Source organism: Choloepus didactylus, chromosome 15, assembly GCF_015220235.1.
Source record: "Choloepus didactylus isolate mChoDid1 chromosome 15, mChoDid1.pri, whole genome shotgun sequence".
NCBI classification, from domain to species: Eukaryota; Metazoa; Chordata; class Mammalia; order Pilosa; family Megalonychidae; genus Choloepus; species Choloepus didactylus.
Window position 1 is genome coordinate 33215234 of NC_051321.1, and position 21578 is coordinate 33236811.

Consider the following 21578-nt stretch of genomic DNA (forward strand, 5'->3'; position numbering starts at 1 on the left):
AAAGCTCTATCAACTGAAGAGGAGTAGGTGCCAGCCTGTAGTTAAAGAAAAAGGGTCACTGAGTTGGTGTTAATCCAGGACACTGGAAGGGAGAGTATTTAGGGTTAGGAATTCATGCCCGCATGTTGCCAAAGTACTAGATGAGACTACCACCCAAATCATGGATTCCCTGAGCAATCTTCTGGTGACTTACACCAGCCAGGGTGTGGAGTCTCTGGGGTGGGGCAAACTGTCTCCGGTGACTTTGGTGAGCAGGCTACCCCCAGCTCAACCAACCCCAGACCGGTGGTCCTAGATGCCTCCTGGGTGGCCTCAGGGATGAGTGCAGACTCTGTCCTGGACTTCGCGAATCTAGGCAGCGGACTGGTTAACTGTAGCCTATTTTAGCTTCAAGTTTGGCTTCGTGCTTACATTTGTTAATATTCATTATCTGAGGCATGACTTAGGAAAGAGGCCGAGACCTCTTAACCCCAGGCTGGGACACCCGAAGGTCCCGGGAGGTGGGGCGGGGCACTCTGGTGCGCATGCGCAGGCATCCCAGAACCGGAAAGCAACGCGGGCTCGGCATGGCGGCGGGCGGCGGCGGCAGTAGAGGGCTTACCCGCCACTCGACCTGAGGGACGCTGTTCGAGGTACCCGGGGTTCATGGGGATGAATTGTCCGGCGGCATAAGGGCGACTCGTGGTGGGGGGCCCGGGACGGGAGGCCTGTGTGTGGCTGGTTCACCTGGCAGGAACGAGCAGGTCGGAGAGGGTATATGTGAGTTTGTCCAGTCAGGGCGACTAAGAAATGGTTTGGACGCAGGATCGTGAATGAGTGAGGGGCCGGTGCACGGGGACAGAATTGGCATGTCTGGTGGGGCAAGGGCGAAGTGGAGGAATTTGAGATTATGGTAGACGTAGAATGGAGCCGGCTTGCTCGCATGAGGGCAGGTGGAGTCTGCTTTGGCTGGGATAAGATGGGTGTAGGGCAGGACACTTACTGATTCTCTCTCTTGGCCTAGACGATTGCTGCCGTGGAGACAGCTGAGGAAGCCAAGGAGCCCGCTGAGGCTGACATCAATGAGCTCTGCCGGGACATGTTCTCCAAAATGGCCACTTACCTAACTGGGGAACTGACGGGTAAGACCGGCCAGGGTTCCTTCGGGTGCTGCCTTGCATCACTCCCTACCAGCTGTGGCTTGGCTCCAGGAGACCTGTGACATGCTTTAGGCAGCATCTCTCTGCAGCTCCTACTACTCTACCCACATGTCCTGAGACAGGTCTGTTGGAAGAGCAGTTAGAAAGAGATTAGAGAATCAGTGCAGTACAGTGCCATTGCAGGTGAGAGAACTGAGCATTTAAAGAAGAGAGGGAGATCAGTAGTGTCATACTCAATGGAGAAATTTGGGAGGATAAGAACTGAGAAAGTGCCGTGGAGTTGGTGGTTAGGAGGGCACTGATGATCTTGAAGAATGTAATTTCTCAGGAATGGTCGGGGCAGAGGCCAGATTGCAAGGTTACATGCTTGAGTGGTGAGGAAGGGGAAGCAGTGAGTATAAACTACTGTTTCAAAAGTGTTAGCAGTGACACTCCTTTGCCTTGCTGAGCAAATGATAGGGATTAGCAGAACAGAGGGAGTGCTTTTGGGCTAGAGGAAACCTGAATCTGTTTCTATCTAGAGGAGAAGATGCTGGGATGGAGTGAGGGTTTGGACATAAAGGGGAGAGGATTGAAGAGATTCCCATTTCACACCCACTAGAATGGCTACTATTAAAAAAAAACAACAGAAAATAACGAGTTGGAGGATATGGGAGAGATAGGCATACTCATTCATGGTTGATGGGAATGTAAAATGGTGTGCAGGTGGCTGTGGAAAACAGTCAGTTTGGTGGTTCCTCAGAAAGTTAAGTATAGAATTACCATACGACCCAGCAATCTCACTTCTAAGTATATACCCCCAAAATTGAAAGCAAGGACTTAAACATGTATTTGTACACTGGTGTTCATAGCAGCATTATTCACAGTTGTCAAAAGGTGGAAACAGCCTAAGTGTCTCTCTGTGGATGAATGGATAAACAAAATATGGTTTATGCATACAATGCAATATTATTTAACTGTGAAAAGGAATGATGTTTTGATACATGAGACAACATGGGTGAACCTTGAAGACATCATATTGAGTGAAATAAGCCAGAAACAAAAGAACAAACATTGTATGATCTCACTGATAGAAAATAATTAGAATGAACAAATTGGTACAGGCAGAAACTAGAATACAGATTCCCAGGGGCTGGGGTGGGGATAGGGAATGGGGAGTTAATACTTAATTGATGCAGAGTTACTGTTTTGGGTGATAGAACAGTTTGGGTAATGGATGGTGGTGATTGTAGCATAAAATTGTGCATGTAGTTAACATCATCAAATTATATATTTGAATGTGATTAAGTGGGGGAAACTTTAGGTTATCTAATGGTATTGGAATAAAAAATTAAAACACACACACCATGGGGATGTTCAGCGCAGTGAATCCTAATGTAAACTATGCTCTATAATTAACAGTATAACTACAATAATATTGTTTCCTCAATTGTAACAAAGGTACCACACTAATGCAAAGTGTTAATAATAGGGAAAACTGTGTATGTGAGGGCAGTATATGGGAACACTGTATTTTCTGCATGATTTTTCTGTAGATCTACCACTTCTTTAAGAAGGAAAAAAAGGGGAGGACATGAGGAAACTTTTGGGGTTGATGCATATGTTCAATATATGTTCACTGTCTTGATTGTGGTGATGCTTTCACGGATGTGTGCATAGTCAAAATTTACCAAATTGTACACTTTAAATATTGTTTGCAAATTATACCTCAATAAAGCTGTTTTTTAAAAAATGCAATATATCATGCACAGTAATAAACACATCACTGAGGTCCTAGTTTATGCTATAGCTTTTTTTAAAATGATATAATCCCCCAAATATATGTTTTCATGCTGTAGAAGCTGAAGTACCAAGACTATTTTACCACCCACCCCCCCTTTTTTTTTAAGCACATAGTTTATCATTTCCCTTTCTAACTGAGATCCTGAAGCTTTTGGATCTTGTTTGGTTTAAATGGTTTGCTGATTGTTTCCCAAGTTTCTATTTAAGCCTTCAGAGCGCACAGGCTGTTTATAAATGTCATAGATCTTAAGTGTCCTGCTCCTTTGACATTCCATAGGTCCTGTCCTGAACTATCATTTGGCCTATAATTCACATTCCAGTGATCAAAGACAAGCTTAACATCACCTTTTTTTTTTTTTTTTAAAGCCACCAGCGAAGATTATAAGCTCCTGGAAAATATGAATAAACTAACCAGCTTGAAGTACCTTGAAATGAAAGATATTGCTATAAACATTAGTAGAAACTTAAAGGACTTAAACCAGAAGTGTAAGTAATAATTTTTATAATCAAATGTATTTGTGTTTAATGTCCTTTTGTGCTTGGGGCTATGGAGGAACGGGAGGGAACACGGCTACTCTACTGGGGGAACTCATTTTCTAAACTTGAATTGCAAAGTTAAGGTGAATTTCTTCCGTTCTATGGATTAACATGTTTTGATGGCATGGTTATTTCTGCTTCTGAATCTTGATTTTATCAAGAATAAAATCCTTGGAAAAGGAAAGAGCAAAGGAAGGGTGGTCAGATTCTAGTGGACTGATTTATAATGAAATCCATAAAGGTCTATTCTATATACAAAACACCAGAAAAATCTATAAATGGGAAATGGTAATTTAGAGTCTGATAGAATATATTTTTCCATTGAATTATATTTATGTTTCCTATCTCTAGGGCACTCTTTTTTTTTTTTTTTTAATCTTCATTTTATTGAGATATCTTCACATACCACGCAGTCATACAAAACAAATCGTACATTTGATTGTTCACAGTACCATTACATAGCTGTACATTCATCACCTAAATCAATCCCTGACACCTTCATTAGGACACACCCAAAAATAACAAGAATAATAATTAAAGTGAAAAAGAGCAATTGAAGTAAAAAAGAACACTGGGTACCTTTGTCTGTTTGTTTCCTTCCCCTATTTTTCTACTCATCCATCCATAAACTAGACAAAGTGGAGTATGGTCCTTATGGCTTTCCCAATCCCATTGTCACCCCTCATAAGCTACATTTTTATACAATTGTCTTCGAGATTTATGGATTCTGGGTTGTAGTTTGATAGTTTCAGGTATCCACCACCAGCTACCCCAATTCTTTAGAACCTAAAAAGGGTTGTCTAAATTGTGCGTAAGAGTGCCCACCAGAGTGACCTCTCGGCTCCTTTTGGAATCTTTCTGCCACTGAAGCTTATTTCATTTCCTTTCACATCCCCCTTTTGGTCAAGAAGATGTTCTCCGTCCCACGATGCCAGGTCTACATTCCTCCCCGGGAGTCATATTCCATGTAGGGCATTCTTTCTTGATATGGGAGTGCCTAAGAAACTGAATCATTAATGAAACATTGTGGAGCTAAGAAATACAAGAAAATTAGTCGATGAGAGAGACTGACTTTGTCTGGATTACATTTGTGCCTGGTCATCTAGCTATAGTTTTCTAAAGCATCTGCCCTGCCATTGATCAGAACTCATGCTAACCCACCTGGTCTTCCTTAGGCAGAGCTCAAGAGACGTTTGCGTTCTTACTTTCCCACCTTACTTCTACACTCCTTGTTGATTCCATACAAATGTGTGGTGTCTTTGTTTTAAAGATGCTGGACTGCAGCCTTATCTGGATCAGATCAATATAATTGAAGAGCAGGTAGCGGCTCTTGAGCAGGCAGCCTACAAGTTGGATGCATATTCAAAAAAATTGGGTAACCATTTTTATTTGTTTCAGTTTGATAAGGAATACTCCTTGCCAGTATGTCCTTAGCTATTATGAATAGTTAACATTTATGGAGTGCCTTCATTCACCTATTTTAATCTTTATGAAAACCCAGTGACTATTATTTCTTCTTATTATTATTAATAATAAAAATAATATTTCCTGAGTACCTAATGATATTTTAGGCATTACTCTTAGAGTTTTACATATATTATGTCTTTTATCCTTCCAGTTCTTTGAGGTAAGTAGACCAATTCTACAGGGGAGGACACTGTGGTTTAAGGGGTTAAGTAACTTGCTCAAGGTCACCAAGCTAGTGTAAGGAAGAGATATATTGCAAACTAGGTCTGTTGGACTGTAAAGCTCAAGCTCTTGATTGTGCTTCAGCAGGCTGAAGCGTCTTTAATAATAATAAACAGACATTTTTAAAAATGGAATAGGCAATTAAGGGTTTTCCTGGAGGATTAATTTTCCTCCAAGGAGGAAAGTGATACTTTTAGTGTTGATGACTTGCTAAGTGACTCTGACTCTTTATATACATGATTAAAAATATTGTGTATTTTGTTTTTATCTAGATATAATTTGTAGATTATTTTATTTTCATCATTAAGAATTGTTGACTACTTCAGGAGAGTGGTTTGTGGCAGGCTGAGATTTAACATGGTTGGTGATTAACAACCAGTTTCACTGTCCACAATTAAATTAGCAGTTTAGAGTGTAGTTGAATTTAATTTGGTAAATGGTTACTGTGTGAACTATATTATGTAGAAGACTTTGTATCAAGTGCTTTCAGGGGTTTAAAAGGCTTATTTGATGTCCTTTTAAATCTCTACATCTTGAATTGCTTTCCTGGACCAAAGTATAGGGATATGAAATTAAGGGGCAGAAATACATTTATACCCAGAGGATGCCTAGAACAGTACCTGCAGAAGCAGTTTCCTGTGCTTAGTAAGGTTCCCAGTGGGTCAAGTGGAAGTAGATCTACTTAATCTTGGTGGAGCTGTCTAGGCAGATGCTGTTGACAGGGTTAGAGCTTAGTGAACTTGTGTTGTTCTCAATTCTATTTGTGTATGTTTGATTCCTTATTTTAAGTTGTATACATCAGGGGTCTGCATATTTGGACAAATGAAGAGATTGAAGCTAATAAGTGTTTTAACAATGTAATAGACGTTTTTGAATTTGCTTGGAAGTGCTAACTAAAAACTCTTATTAAGAACCAGTTTTAAAAGATATAACTGCTCCTTCTCCTCCCTCTGGTAGAAGCCAAGTACAAGAAGCTGGAAAAGCGATGAAAAAAATTATTCCTATGGGAGAAAGTCTTTTTTAATGTGGAAGAATGTTTTATAAGACCCAAATCCTGAGGCTGATGGAATTGTCAGAACTCAAAAGGAACAATGCTGGTTGTCCCAGGAATATCCTAACATTGGAGTAAACTGGAGAACTATGCTTATTTTTGAACCGCCTTTGAGGCAGTATCTCTCAGAAACTCATAACTCTCTGCCTTCTACTTGAATGCTTCACCAACCATTCAGGCCAAGGCTCTCAAAGTTCAGAATAAACAACCTGGGCTTGGTAGTAGAGTCAAATGAGAAGAACTATTTTTTACTGGTACTGGTTTGATTACTTCATTATTTCCTTTAAATGACTGGTCTTAAGTTGCTGTGTAAATGATTTTTTTTGCTGTCAGTGATGCTAATGTATTAAGACTCTAAATTAAAAAACAAATTTGGCCTTATGAATATTAGTAATATACTTTTCTATAATATTGCCAATAACAACTATCAGACCCCAGAAAAAAGAGTCTAACATATAGAAGGAATGTTTGATCCAGGGGCCCTGCTGCTTATCTCACAGAAAATAGGTGCCCCATAAACTAAAGAATGAAGGCTGTTCAAGGCTGTTCCAGCCACAGTGGCGCCCCAACCTCAAAAGGCGGATAAAGGCAAGGTCAGATATGTCCATAAGATGAACAACTGAAAAGACCTGCTCTCCCTAGATAGATAACGCAGCTGCTTTTCTAAGAAGAATAATGTGCCAGAATCCGAACAACCTATCAGCCTAGAAATTGATAGGCACTCACCCAGTCGAGGCACAGGACGCACTCAGCAGGCACCCTTCTCCCTTGACACCCTCCCATCCCAACGTAGGTTTTTCCTTTAAAAAATGCTGCTCTCAGATAGAGAGCTGGAGCCATTTTTCCTTTCTTTCTTTTCTGCTGGCTCCCACCTGCTTTCTTCTGCTTTCTTCCTCTAATAAACCTTAAGCTCTCTACTTAAACCATGACTCGCTGCGTTGTGTGGATTCTTGAATGGCTCTGGACCTAACAACAACATCTTAAAATAATTCCAGGCCGAGCCTTAGAGAGTGAGCAGATACAGTAAAAGGAAATGTAATAGAGAAAAGACAAAAGATGAGATGTATATATATCGAGTGTGCATGTGTTGGGTAGGTGGGAGTGGTAGGTGTGGGCTGTCACTAATAAAGCATTTTATAAAACATCTTTCTACTTGTGTTTGTGAGGTCTGAGGGTGCTTCTGGGGACCCAATTGTCTTTCTTCCAGACTAGAGACAGCAGTGGATGGGGAATACTGACTGACCAGTCTGGTTTCGAAGACAGACAGGCTTACCTAGTGTTGAGTGTTAGTAGCTAGGAAGGTGCCTGAGGTCCCTAATTCCACCTCCAAAAGAGGTCTTAATTCTGTTTTTATTTCTATTATCTCTGTTCCAGGCCACCATATAGTGTCCTTTGCTCTGAACTATTGCTAGTCAGAGCAATCTTTCTAAAATGTAAACTGGCCACATTACTTCTCCTGCTTAGAATTGTTTAGTGACTTCTCATGGCCTCTTTGAAAGAACCAGACTTCTTAGCATGTGTTACAGCCCGAGGGGGGCTTTACCAGTCAAAAGACCAAGGAGAACGCCCAGCATTTGCTGAAACATGGACTTTATTTGGGGCTTACTCACAGGGAGGGAGAATTCAAATGGCTTTTCTCTGGCTGGGCAGGCACCACTTTTGCAGGGAAAATCGGCGGCGTGATTCAGAGAACAGCAAGCCCTTTTATAAGGGTTTTAGACAAAGACATTCCTAAGGGTGGGGGAGCACAGATGGAGGAACAGGTCACTCTGACTTGAGGGGTGGTGCAGGAAGGACTGGGATCACATTTGAACAATTACATTTTGCTCTTTTTGTGAGACTTAGGAGTCTCTCACTTCTTGTCTGCTTCCCATAAAGTTACATTTGAAGGTCAATTTACCCTTTTTCTCTTTACTGGCTTACAAAGACAATAGGTTAAACATTTAGCTGCCTAGGTCACGCAGACTGCTGTGCACCAAAGATCTGCAGGCCTGTTTGCTCAGGCCACGGGTTGCCACAGCATGGATACAAGGCCCCTATTTTTTTCTTTTTTCTGTTTCATTTCCTGCTTCTCTTACACTTACACTGTGTTCAACTATCTTCACTTTAAATTCCCGTGGATGTGGTTTTTTGTTTTTTTTTAATAACCTTTTAATTTTAGAATCGATTTAGATTTACAGGAAAGTTGGTAAAGATAGTACAGAGTTCCATGGACAAGTTTTCATATATTACTATTGTTTCCTATTTCTGGAATTTACCTGCCCAGGTTTGGCAATCTTCTGCTCTTCTTTAAGATTCAGTCTTGAGTATCACTCCTGGGAAATGCTGTATTAGACCCCAAAAGTTGAAAAACCACGTACTTAGGGTGCCAGCAAAGTACCGACGTTTACATGGAAAGGAATTTGGTATTTCCTAACAAAGCATTTCAGAAAGTTGTGGAGAAAATCAGAACTTTGTGGTTCTTCCTTAACCTTATTTAATGATTTAGTTGGTTTTTTTTTTTTTCCCCTTCTTCTTCTCATTAAACTTTGTTTTAATGGATCTCAAAATTCTTTGACAGATTTTTAGTCATTGTTTCCATTTAAAAAGTACTGATTTTAAAAACTAATAACTTGAAACTGCCACACACAGAAAACGGTCCACAAAACATTCCTTTTCTTCTGAAAGGTTTATGATGCATTGTTATCATTAACCAGTCTTTTACTATTAAACTCAAATGGCCAATTACGACAAACAATTCTGAGACTGTTCTTCCACCACTGATTAAGACTGGGGCGGCAGGTGTTATAGGTAATATTAATTTAGCCTTATGAGCTTTTTGGGAAGATTTGGTGACCTTGCCAGCTCCAGCAGCCTTCTTGTCCACTGCTTTGTTGACACCCACAGCAACTGTCTGTCTCATATCCCAAACAGCAAAACAACTCAGAGGAGGATAACCAGAGAAGCTCTCAACACACATGGTTTTGCCAGGAACCATATCAATGATGGCAGCATCACCAGATTTCAGAAATTTGGGGCCATCTTCCAGCTTCTTCCCAGAATGATGATCAGTCTTCTTCTTCAGCTCAGCAAACTTGCAAGCAATGTGAGCTGTGTGACAATCCAGCACAGGTGCATAGCCAGCACTGATTTGGCCTGGATGGTTCAGGATAGTCACCTGAGCAGTGAAGTCAGCTGCTTCTATTGGTGGATCATTTTTGCTGTAATCAGCCACATTGCCACGACAAACATCTTTTACAGAGATGTTCTTGACATTGAAGCCCACATTGTCCCCAGGAAGAGCTTCATTCAAAGCTTCATGGTGCATCTGTACAGACTTTACTTCAGTTGTAACGTTGACTGGAGTGAAGGTGACCACCATGCCCAGTTTGAGAACACCAGTCTACAGGGACGGCACTAATACCACCAATTTTGTAGACATCCTGAAGAGGCAGATGCAAAGATCTGTCACTTGGACAAGTGGGTGGCAGGATGCAATCCAGAGCTTAAAGCAGTGTGGTTCTACTGGCATTGCCGTCCTTACGGGTGACTTTCCATCCCTTGAACCAAGGCATTTTAGCACTTGGCTCCAGTATGTTGTCACCATTCCAACCAGAAATTGGCACAAATGCTACTGTGTCAGGGTTGTAGCCAATTTTCTTAATGTAGGTGCTGACTTCCTTAACGATTTCCTCATATCTCTTCTGGCTGTAGGGTGGCTCAGTGGAATCTATTTTAACACCAACAATTAGTTGTTTCACACCGAGTGTGTAAGCCAGAAGGGCATGCTTATGGGTCTGCCCATTCTTGGAGATACCAGCTTCAAATTCACCACCACCAGCAGCAACAATCAGGACAGCACAGTCAGCCTGAGATGTGCCTGTAATCATGTTTTTAATAAAGTCTCTGTGTCCTGGGGCATCAATGATGGTCACATAGTACTTGCTGGTCCCAAATTTCCACAGGGAGATAGCAATGGTGATACCACACTCGTGTTCAGCTTTCAGTTTATCCAAGACCCAGGCATAGTTGAAGGAGCTCTTTCCCATCTCAGCAGCCTCCTCAAATTTTTTGATAGTTCTTTTGTTGATTCCACCACATTTGTAGATCAGGTGGCCAGTAGTGGTGGATTTGCCCAAATATACGTGTCCAATAACAACGATGTTGATATGAGTCTTTTCCTTTCCCATTTTGGCTTAAGAATCAGCGATGGTTTTCATGACACCTGTGTTCTGGTGGCAAACCTGTTGTGAAAAAGCTAGTTGTTTTTTAATTACTTGGATGCCCTTGAGGAGACTTCTTGCCCTTCGGTTTTCAGGAACTTTTTCCTTTGTATCTATGTTGTCTCCTGAACGGTTCAAGAAAGTCAATGCCATGAAAAAAAATCAAGAAGGTAGGTAGGATACTGTAAATTAGGAGACTGTGAAACCTGAAAGACCAATCAGAGTTGGGTTTGCAGATCACGGCATTTTATTCGGAACATCAAAAATTTTCCTGCAAAAAGGGAAGCAGCTTCTAGGAATGGCAGGCGATTTATATAGACATAAAAAGAAGTTTGCTTGATTCCTATTGATTGGACAGGGGTTTGTCCATCTTACAGGGTGGGTTTAGGGCAGGCAGGCTTTATTTGGTATTAGGTCAAAACAATGTAATTAGGGGCTTGTTTGGCTGTCAGGGTTGGCCGCCTTAGTGGGGATTTCAAATTTAAGAAGCTCTCAAGAGGGAGTTCAAAGAGAAAGTAGGGCATAGATTTTTTGGCTCTGAGGGGCCCCAGGGGCTTTCTCTATAATTTTATCAAACTTGATTGGATCCTGAATGAGAACAACCCCAGCTATAAATTTGTGGGGACAAAAGAAATTTAAGTAGAATGTATATTAGGTGATATTGTTGAGTTAATGTGACTTTTCTTAGGTGTGTTAATGGTAATTTGGTTATGTAGGAGGATGTCCTTATTCTTAGGAGGATGTCCTTTTTCTTAGGAGATTGTCACAGATATGGGGGATGAAGATTCATGATGTCTGCAATTTACTTTCAAATGATTCAGTGAAAATAAAAGTGCTTGTGCACCTAGACAGAGAGAGAGAGAAAATGCAAATTTGCCTACGTGCTGACACTTATTGAATCGAGGTGATGGCCATTATTCTTTCCACAATTCGATAGGTTAAAACATTTTTAAAACTGTGTGTGGAGAGAGACTGTCTTCCTCACTAGACTGATAGGTTAGGGCCCAACATTGTGCCCGAAACTCTTCAGCCACTCAATAACTTCTTATTTTTGCCCCGAAATGAAAAATGATCATTAGATTTCGTTTTGTTGTTTTCCCTTCCTCCTTTCTTTTAATTTTTCAAGGCAAACTGTCTGAAAAACATTTTTGTCCCTCGGCGTTCTCCGTAGAGAGCTGGGCCCTCATTGGCTGGGGCGAGCTGACATTTTGTTAAAGAGCGATCGCTTTTTTTCGGAAGAGCGCGGGTTCGGAACCTTAGAATTCGGTGGTGGTCCCAGCCCAGGCTGTTGGAACCGATGGCTCAGAAGCCGCTTCGCCTGTGAGTGACCCTGAATAGGAAGTGTGTGTGTGTGTGTGTGTGTGTGTGTGTGTAGACACAGGCGGGGTCTTTCTCATGACGGTAAAAGGCACAGGAAAAGGCGGGAGGGGCTGGGAATCTGCGGTGACGTCTTATTCTGGCCGTGTCTGTCCTCTTTTCCCGGCCGTTTTCGCCTCAAAGGGAGTACTCTCTTGGCGACACTCTTTTAGAGAAGCGGAAGCTCCAGGCGTCAAATCTCCTCCATCTTAGGCCATCCCAGCTTCTGACACGAATCTCCATTTCGTTTCTCCCCTTATTAACCAAATGCTTGTAGACTTCGGGTCCAATGCTGGACGCTGGGGACGGTGATGAACTGGATAGATGAATAGGAAGCTTACTCTGGCGCACTTTCTTTGGGGGAAGGGAGCGACGGGGTGGTGAAGAGGACTTCACTCATTCAATATTTTGAACAACTGCAGTGTGCCAGATACTGTGCTAGGCGTTGCACAGATGGAGTGTCTTAATGGATCTTACAGACTAGATGAACGAATATTTTCAAATCATCTAGTTAGATGTAAAATCTCAATAGTGATCAGTGTTTCGAAGAAAAGGTCACGGTTTTGGGGCGGTGTGTGGTAGGGATATTTGGCTTAATGTGAGGAATCAGGGAAGGCTTCCCTCGGGAAGTGAGGATTGAGCTCTGGTAAGCCTGCGGAATGTTTACGCATGTCATGGCATGATCAAATTTTTATTTTGGAAAGCTATTCTTGCTGCAACGTGGAGAACGGATTAAAGCCAAAGTAGAGGGCAGTTAGGACTAGGAAGAGTGATGGCTGGGAAGAAGTGTTAGTATTCAAGGTTAATTAAAGAGATGAGATTGACAGAGCTTGGTGATGGTTTGGTTGTGGAAGGAATTGACACTGTCTGGTCCTAGGTTTCTGGTAGGATAGGGAATACATGAAGAGGGCCTATATGAGGAGATGATGAATTTTGAGGTGCCCTGACATGTACAAACTAGACAGTGACTCTCCCAGAAACAATTATAATACCATGTGACAACTGCTATTATACGGGAAGTGCAGGCTCTTATGGGAGCACCAGGAACTGGTGACTGATAGGGACTGTGAACAGCTTCTTAGAAGAGGTGGTGTTCAGACGATAAATAAAAATGCATAATAGTTTATGATTGAGCTTGCTCTGAAATGATACGTGGGGTTCTGAAAGTTTTGAGAAGGTAGTGACTTCTGAGACTATCAGGAAGGCTTCAGGCATGTGCTAACTTTGGGAAAAACTTAGACTCGGAAGGGAGTGGAGTGGTGAGGAGTGATAGGAAGGACATACTGGGAGAGAAAACTACTCCAGGGAATGGTGGAGATGCAGAATGACCACATTGACAGGAAAGAAGGGTTCTGCTAGGGAAATCTGGAGGAATTGTTGGAAAGAGAGGTCCAGGCCTTGCAGATGGCTGTGGTTCTGCATGCAGTGGACAACCTCTTAATGTTTCTGAGGAAAAAACATTAAGCTGATGGCTTATGTAGGGTGAACAGGAAGAAGAGGAGGCATTAGAAGAAAGTAAGTGTAATCTCTACTCTGTGTCCAATACCAGGCTCATTATCTTTTTAACTGATTCGGCCATTGCCTTTACAGGACTCTTAGTTGCTCAGTCTTGCAGTCATCCTCCATTCCTCCTTCTCCTTCATGTCCCATCCTACTTCCCCAATCCAATTTGTGTCAAAATCTTCCCCATTCACGATTTCCCATCTCTTTCTCTCCTCCCCATCTCTATTTGTTGTTGGCCTTCTTGTTGATATTTTTGCTTATAGTTGCTTATTCCAACAGGTCATTTTTTACTCCATTACCAAAATGGTCTTTCTAAAACAGGTATGATCATGTCTTTCCCTGCTTAAAAATGTTCAGTGATATAAACAATAAAAGCACACCAGAAAGACATGGTGATAAAACAGATACTACAGTACATACAAATCATAATTAGAAAAACTCAGAAATTAGATGATAGAATAAATTACTTCTTTACATAGGGCCATTCCACCTTACTCTATCTTCTCTGTCCCATAACTGCTAGCCCTTCATAAAAATTTAGAATGATCAGAATATTCCCCCTCCCTGATTGTGAGCTCTTTGAAGCTTGAACTAAATCTTACTCCTCTTTGTACTCCTAATACATTCTTAGCATAGTGCTTGGCATATTGTACTCAGTATATTGTAAGTGTCCAGTACATGCTCACTGGGTGGATGACTGAAGCTCCATACTAACAGTGGCAGTGCAAATAAAAAGGACAGGATGAATGTAAAAGTTGTTTTGGAAGAGGGATTGATTGATCTTAGTGACCAGATGAAGGATTTCTGAGTCTTGATGATTGTCAGCAACCATCCACAGAACCTGAAAAGTGAGGAGGAGTAGACTCAATTTTGGAGAAAATGATAAACTAAATTTTAGATATGGTGAGTTGGAGGTGTTGAGAGTCATTCAGCTGTAGCTGTCCAGCAGTCATAAGAGTTCACATGCACTGAACTTCTCAGGAAGACTAGTGTTTACCAGACTTGGCAGTCCTGTTTGCGTTTCCTGAGTTTCCTTAACATTTTTTTTTTTTTTAATTCAGTTTTATTGAAATATATTCACAAACCATACAGTCATCCATGGTATACAATCAACTGTTCACAGTATGATCATATAGTTATGCGTTCATCACCACAATCTATTTCTGAACATTTTCCTTACATCAGAAAGAATCAGAATAAGAATAAAAAATAAAAGTGAAAAGAGAATACCCAAACCATCCCCCCATCCCACCCTATTTGTCATTTAGTTTTTACTCCCATTTTTCTACTGATTTTTTTTCAATTTTTTAACTTTGTTTATCAAAAAATTAAAAACAAACAGGCAAACAACAACCAAAAAAACCCCACAACATTTCAAACAAAGCAATGGATTAAGGAAAACAAATAACCTAAAATAACTACTTTGCTTCCAATATGTTCCTACCATACCCCAAGAAAATTAATAAACCATGTCCAAACAGAGGAGTAAGAAAAACAAATAATCTAAAATAACTACATTGCTTCCAACATGTTCCTACCATACCCCAAGAAAATTAACAACCCCTAAGAAAACAAAGGAATAAGAGAAAAAAAAAACCTAAAATAACTCTATTGCTTCCAACATGATCTTACTATATCCAAGAAAGTTTACAAACCATAATCATTCCTGAGCATTCCCATAACATTGAGATTACCCTCCATAGTTTATCTGTTCTTATTAGATTATCATTCCCCCTCCACTAATTGGTATCTCTAGGTCCCCTACATTCTACAGTATAAAACATTGTACATTTTTCACAGAATTCACATTAGTGGTAACATACAATATCTCTCTTTTTGTGCCTGGCTTATTTTGCTCAGCATTATGTCTTTTTTTTTTTTTTTTTTTTTTTTAATCTTCATTTTATTGAGATATATTCATATACCACGCAGTCATACAAAACAAATCGTACTTTCGATTTCCTTAACATTTATCTCTTGTTTGCAGCTTGGCTTGTGGAGATGTTGAAGGAAAGTTTGATGTTGTATTCAATAGAGTTCGAACAATTCAGAAGAAAAGTGGAAACTTTGATGTAAGATGTTTCTTTTTACTGAATTTAATTTTACTATTGTAGTCAAACACACACTAAAATGAAATTTGGGCTTCTTTACTTGATTGAACACATTCTTACTGTCCTTTTTTTTTTGGTATATTGAGTTCCTTTAGTGAGTATAGTAACTTAGTAGCTGGGGAATAGTGGGGGAAGGGAAACCTATTTACTGTAGATTTTTTTTAAAAATACTTTTTTACATTTGGATCTTGTTACTTTATTATTGTTCAAAAAACTAAAAACAGGCTAGCAAAACCTCCCTAGGTGATTCTGACCAGTAGAGTTTGGGAAGCACAAATCTATTTCTTGGGTATATGGAGTGGATTAAGTCAGATAACATGTGCAAATGCTTCACAAACTAAAGAGCACTACATAAATACTGTGTATGGTTGCCAACTGGACTAAACCCCTGGAGGATAAAAGAGTATTCTAGGCATTGGGATAATTTGTCCATTGAGTTAATAGTTGAGTAAAGACAGCAGGCAGGAAACATGTCTTTTATGCCCTGTATCCCTCAGTGTATCTAATATTTTAAGTTTTGTATTTCACAGAGGGATTCTTCAAAGGTCTGTTTCCCCGTCACTGTATGCACGAAGGAAGGAGAAGGATGGTGGAGGGAATCATGGAGTGGCAAAGTGGGACTGGGAGTATTTAACGAGCACTCAAATTCTGGCATTGTTTGACGATTCAGTTCCCTGGCCTGCTGTCTTCCACCCCCACTTGAATTTGACAGCAGTGAGCCAAGATTTGGTAATTTATAGAATCAGAACAGCTACTACAATTGCTGCTAAAGAATTGTATGTTGAAATTCTGCTATTTGGTTAAGAATAAAAACCTAGTTTGAGATCGTTAAGACGGATGATAAGCTGAATGTTACTATCAATTATGTATTGACTGGTATAAAAAAAGCTCATATCTGTTTTAAAAAACTCATTTTAGCTGCTGTTATGTGTAGGAAATTTCTTTGGCTCCACCCTGGGTGCTGAATGGGAGGAGTATAAGACCGGCATCAAGAAAGGTATACAAATTATTTTTATTTAACATATAACTGCTAACAAAGTTTCAGGTGTTGCATTTCTTGCTGGATTTTCACTACATGTATTAGTTATTTAAGAATTTCCCCTTTGAGCTCTGCACTATGCTGAGAAGAATGCCTATACATAGTCCAACTGTTCATATTTTGAATTTGGTTTGATTTAGCTCCAGAAAAATAATACTCTTTTCAGTAGGCAGGGAGTAAATAATGCAGTCACAAATGTCCTTTCCTTTTCCAGTTTCAGTGTTTTTTATTAAGCTCTTTAGGGTCTTTATTTTCCTAATTAGATGTTGACCGTCTTCTATAAGAAGCCTGGGGATTCCATTAATGAGATATATTCATTTATCATATATTCCATCCAAATTATACAATCAGTATCTCACAGTATCATCACTTAGTTGTATAATCATCATCACTTTTAGACCATTTTCATTACTCCGAAAAGAAAATTATCAAATAGACACACAAAAAGAAAACCCCGAACACCCCATATCCCTTATCTCTCTCTATTATTGGCCCTTAGTATTGGTGTGGTACACCTGTTACTGTTGATGAAAGAATTTTAAGATATTATTGTTAACTTTTGTCCGTAGCTTGTAGTAGGTATTTTTACCCCACATACCACTCTATTTTTAATTCTTTGTATTTAGAGTCTTTACTTTTGCTATGAGTATTTTTTCCTGTGGGGAAGCATTTCGCAAGTTCTAAAGCATATCTGGTAGCTATATGATGTCATATCTATTTCTCTCACTAGCTCCTATTCAGACATATGTTCTGGGTGCCAATAACCAGGAAACATTAAAATATTTTCAAGATGCTGATGGGTGTGAATTAGCTGAAAACATTACTTATCTGGGTAAGTTGATATTTTTGTGTTTGTAGTAAGCATAATAAAATGTTCCCAAGAATTAGTCTCCCAGGAAATTTTGCGGCTGGATTCTTCTACCATTACTTCCTGAGAAAATGCAGTTCTATTCCAAAATCTGTGTCTGTGCCCTTAGGATGATGGCATTTTTCCTTTGTTGTCTCCCCCACCTCTCCTCAGGTTTCCTGTGTCCCCACAACCCAGTATATACTCTTTCAGCCAACTTGAGGGATAAGATACCTGACTACAGTATGGCATAAATTATACCGTGTAGGGTATAAATTATGTTCAAATAAGGAGAATTCCATTTATATGGCCTTACTGTATAACCTTACTAGACATATAAAGTTTACTTGTAGATTTCTAACTAGCTGTAACTCAAGGTTTCATTCTAAGATTTGGCAACTCAGGTTATTAGTCCTGATCTTTTGGTTGGGGTTTTTACTCTCTGTCCTTTTTCTGATTCCAGGTCTACTCTTCAACTTTAGGTTAAAGTTGTTCCCTCCACAATTCCCTTGAATCTCAGTGTCTGGCCATTTCAGAACCACTGTCAGTTTTGCTTCTGTTTTCCTGTACCTGCTAGTCCTACTGCCACTTGGATCGTTCAATTCATTTTTCTCTAAAATGGCTTCACTAATCTTCACATTTATTCTTTGCTGGTCTCTTATTTCTCTAGAAATCTTCTGAGTTTCCTTTACTATAAAACCCCTCCCTCCCCCTGCCATAGCCATCCTGGTCTTTATTCTCTATATCTGGCTGTGACCTTCATGTGTAAATCTCATCTTGCTCCATCGTATGGGGATCCTCTAAACAAAAATTTGAGGGTGGGAGTTTTGCTTGTTATTTTTTAACACCACAGTTGTGAGGTATACATTTTGAAATCTTGTTGTAGATCTTAACATGAGCCTGACTTAATGGCAGTTCTCAGTCTAGTTATTAGATTTGGATTATAAGCACTGCTTTAAGATAGTTTATGGGTACTTTCGTTATTTGTGTGAAATTGATTTTTTGAGATCCAGTAGGAGGAACAAACAATGAGCTTGATAGTGAACATATTGAACTTGAAGTGCTGGTAGGACATCCAACGTATAGTTGTAAGTGACAATTCTTTCTAGAGTATATAAACAAGGACAATATTAGCGAGTGTGAGTTTGGGGGAGTTGGTTTCATAAAGATGAAAAATAAAGCTGAGGAGAAGATGAAATTGCCAAGGAAGAAATATAATGAGAAGGGAAGCAAATAGATAATGGTACCTCTGGGATATATTTTTCGTAGGCAAAGAGAAGTGAAAGTGATTAGAGGAGTGTTTGGAGAGGTAAAGGTATTTTCAAGTTCATAGATTCAAAAGGAAGAGAGCGTAGTTTAAGAGAAGTGAGCATTGGCAATTATAGGGCTTAGTGGCCTTGGAGAGAGAGTGGAGAAGGAAACTGCTAGTTAGAAATCTACAAGTAAACTGTATATATCTAGTAAGGTTATACAGTAAGGCCATAGAAATGGAATTCTCCTTATTTGAACATAATTTATACCTTCCCTGTGCTCAGGTTTCTGGGTTTCTTTTAGTCCATGCAGAGTCTCCTGTAGGATGCTGAAAGTTTTTTTGTTAATCAGTTCTTCCCAACTTTTTTCGATACTTGTAAGGCACCTGGAATAACAGACTGGCCTGTGGGTTCCAGGAGCCTTGACTTACCTGTACTAGCATGCCAGTTGGGAGGTGCTGCTCTTACTTACTGAATAGGAGTACTGTTATAGCCACTCAACACTGATACCTAGCAGCCCCACGTGGGTTACAGGAGAATTTATATCCATTCAGGCATGTAGAATGGCAGGGAGGTAGGAGAGCTGTGGCATAGGAAGAGAGATTCAACACCATAATGACATTTTCGTTCTGAAGGTTTGACTGAAACTTACCCATTTCTTTTTCAACCCAGGTCGTAAAGGTGTCTTCACTGGAACGTCGGGGCTGCAGATTGTATACCTCAGTGGGACAGAGTCTTTGAATGAGCCAGTCCCAGGTTACAGTTTTAGTTCCAAGGATGTGTCTTCTCTGAAAATGATGTTGTGCTCAACATCCCAGTTTAAGGGTGTTGATATCTTACTCACATCCCCATGGCCAAAATATGTGGGGAACTTTGGGAATTCTTCTGTGAGTAGTGCTTATTCACTTGGAATTTCTAAAAGAAAATTGTATTGGCTTAATTTGGGCTTTTGTTTTCTCTCAAATTGAGTATTTTAGCTCTTGATATTCTTCAGCAGAAAGATTTTGTGAATTTTTTCAGGATACCAAAAAGCTGACCAAGGCAGAAAGTCAATCATAAGAAATTGGGATTCATAGATGAGATTGTTGAAGTCTTAATCATAAATGAATGATTATATTCTGTGCTTCAAATGCCCTCTCTCAAGCCTCCTCTTAATATGCTTTGAGGGTTCACTAACTTTCAGTGAAGAGATTTACTGCTAATGGCGGCTCTGCAGTTGTATTTTTCCCCTTCCTTCCAAATTATAGCTTGTTGGCTATCAAAATATTTTAAAACATTGAATCATTGTAGGATTGAGGAAATATATTTAAAGATAGGAAGCAAGATGTTGAAAACGTCGTGCTTCCTTAATGGGGAAGCTTTAATGTTGGGATGCATTGGAACTCACTCTTGCCTTTGATCTTAATATTTTTATAAATAATCTAGAAGAGGATGCACACCGTGTTGGTGGGTGACAACTATCATGGGGAGTGAAATACTACATTGGTGGAAGTGAGACTAAGGAAGATCTTGAAAAGTTGTATATAAGGGCAGAAAACATCAGCTCTTGAAAAGTTGTATGTGAGGACAGAAAGCATTGGATAAAGCTGAAGCAGAAAACATTCACTGAAGGGAAATGTAAGAATGTGATTAAGAAGAAATTTCAATTAATGGATTCAGAGTTATCAGTGATGATCCAGAAAAGGGACCTATAGGCCACTCCTTGCCCACTTCAGCAAAATGTCTGTGGCCAAAAAGGCCAACAAGATGCCAGGCATTTTAGGGAGGGTGTTGAAAGCAAAAAGGACAACAGTATCACCCCCTTCCACAAACCCATTGCTATATTTGGCCTGGAATACAAGGGGCATCACTGGTTGTAGCACAGAGAAGGTATAGAAAAGCTAGGGAAGATCCAGAGAAGGACTGTGAAGGTAATGATGGAAGGGAGAAAGAGTACATGTGGTACTCTGTAAGAAAGAATGTGAAAAATGAGACCCTGTCACTTTGGGGGTGCAAAAAGAGGATTTTGATTAAGTTTTATACATAATTACGAAAGATATGCATAGGGTAAAAACAGAATAGTTTGCCAGATCATAAGATACTAGAACTAACCTTAGGGCCCAATTCCCTGCCCTTTAGCAGAAATCTGAAGGAGGCAAGCATGAGATGAAGGAAAGTTACTGCTTTACTTAGTGGAAAATAGCTTTGATAATTTCTTTGTTGCCAGCTAATACATTCTCTTCAAATAGAGTTCATAAATAATGTTAAGGATGAATGATCACATAATTGGTTGTTAATAGAAGCTAGAAATGCAGTAATGCTTGGGGAACAACCCTGACTTTTGACAAACTTCCTATTAAAAAGGGCAGTTGTGCCCTTCTACAAACCATGCCCTTCCTTGACTGAAGGAAAATAAAGGATTATGTGCTTATGTAATGAAATCCTTGAATATTCCGTACAAAATATTCTGAGTCCTAGGAACCCTGAAGGCTGGTTTTTAATTTTTATTTTCTGCATTGACCATGACTTGGCATTTTCAGAACTATAGACGCACTACACAGCAAATTACAGAAGCACCAGTCTGGGGGCTCCAGATAGTGAGCTTACTTGCCAAAAAAAGGTTTCAATAAATCATGTTTTGGGTACTAGTATAGAGAAGATACCTTACCCTTTAGCCTCTGGCCTCGCACAGTTGTTCCTATTTCTGCATCCATAATAGCCCGGTTCCCCTTATGTGTTTGAGATTTCTCTGATTGCCATAACTATGCAATTCACTATGCAAATCTCACTGCCCATATTTGTGACCACATATAAATTTCAAAGACATTTCCAAGAGTCTTGGTATTTCTTGATATGTGTTAGTTCTGTTATAGACAAATGAATTCCTGTTTAACAGGGAGAAGTGGATACCAAAAAATGTGGCTCTGCTTTGGTTTCTAGTCTTGCCACAGGCTTGAAACCAAGATATCACTTTGCTGCTTTAGAAAAGACCTATTATGAGAGGCTTCCGTATCGGTAAGTAACATTTTTGGCTTTTTGAAAACGGTGCCTGGGATCTTCTGTGTAAACTTCTCATTCATTTTTAGCCATATG

The 21578-nt window shown here is 39.9% G+C and overlaps 2 protein-coding genes and 1 pseudogene across 3 annotated transcripts in view; 2 read left to right on the plus strand and 1 right to left on the minus strand.

Annotated features, from left to right (window-relative positions):
• The first annotated feature begins 1014 nt into the window (after window positions 1–1014).
• BLOC1S2 (biogenesis of lysosomal organelles complex 1 subunit 2) lies at window positions 1015–6579 on the plus strand. The gene is made up of 4 exons (XM_037804587.1): window positions 1015–1121; window positions 3288–3407; window positions 4729–4833; window positions 6105–6579. The coding sequence occupies exons 1-4, from the start codon at window positions 1079–1081 to the stop codon at window positions 6134–6136; spliced, it is 300 nt and encodes a 99-aa protein (XP_037660515.1). The 5' UTR covers window positions 1015–1078; the 3' UTR covers window positions 6137–6579.
• A 2200-nt stretch (window positions 6580–8779) lies between these two features.
• On the minus strand, window positions 8780–10367 carry LOC119509864 (annotated as a pseudogene).
• A 1239-nt stretch (window positions 10368–11606) lies between these two features.
• The window catches only part of CWF19L1 (CWF19 like cell cycle control factor 1), a 28397-nt gene continuing 18425 nt past the window's right edge, over window positions 11607–21578 (plus strand). The window contains exons 1-6 of one of the 2 annotated variants that reach the window (XM_037804691.1): window positions 11607–11720; window positions 15247–15331; window positions 16289–16367; window positions 17140–17241; window positions 19179–19393; window positions 21382–21500. In XM_037804691.1, coding sequence (XP_037660619.1) covers window positions 11698–11720; window positions 15247–15331; window positions 16289–16367; window positions 17140–17241; window positions 19179–19393; window positions 21382–21500 — 623 coding nt within the window. In that variant the 5' untranslated portion in view covers window positions 11607–11697. The remainder of the gene's footprint in view (window positions 11721–15246; window positions 15332–16288; window positions 16368–17139; window positions 17242–19178; window positions 19394–21381; window positions 21501–21578) is intronic. The other variant, XM_037804692.1, reaches the window with a different exon arrangement.

What these genes read in the sequence shown, in the direction of transcription:
- BLOC1S2 (XM_037804587.1), top strand. Translation starts at nt 1,079, where the DNA reads ATGTTCTCCAAAATGGCCACTTACCTAACTGGGGAACTGACGG. An exon ending in AAAGGACTTAAACCAGAAGT is followed by an intron (nt 3,408 to 4,728) that starts GTAAGTAATAAT and finishes TTTGTTTTAAAG; the next exon opens with ATGCTGGACTGCAGCCTTAT. An exon ending in TGCATATTCAAAAAAATTGG is followed by an intron (nt 4,834 to 6,104) that starts GTAACCATTTTT and finishes TCCCTCTGGTAG; the next exon opens with AAGCCAAGTACAAGAAGCTG.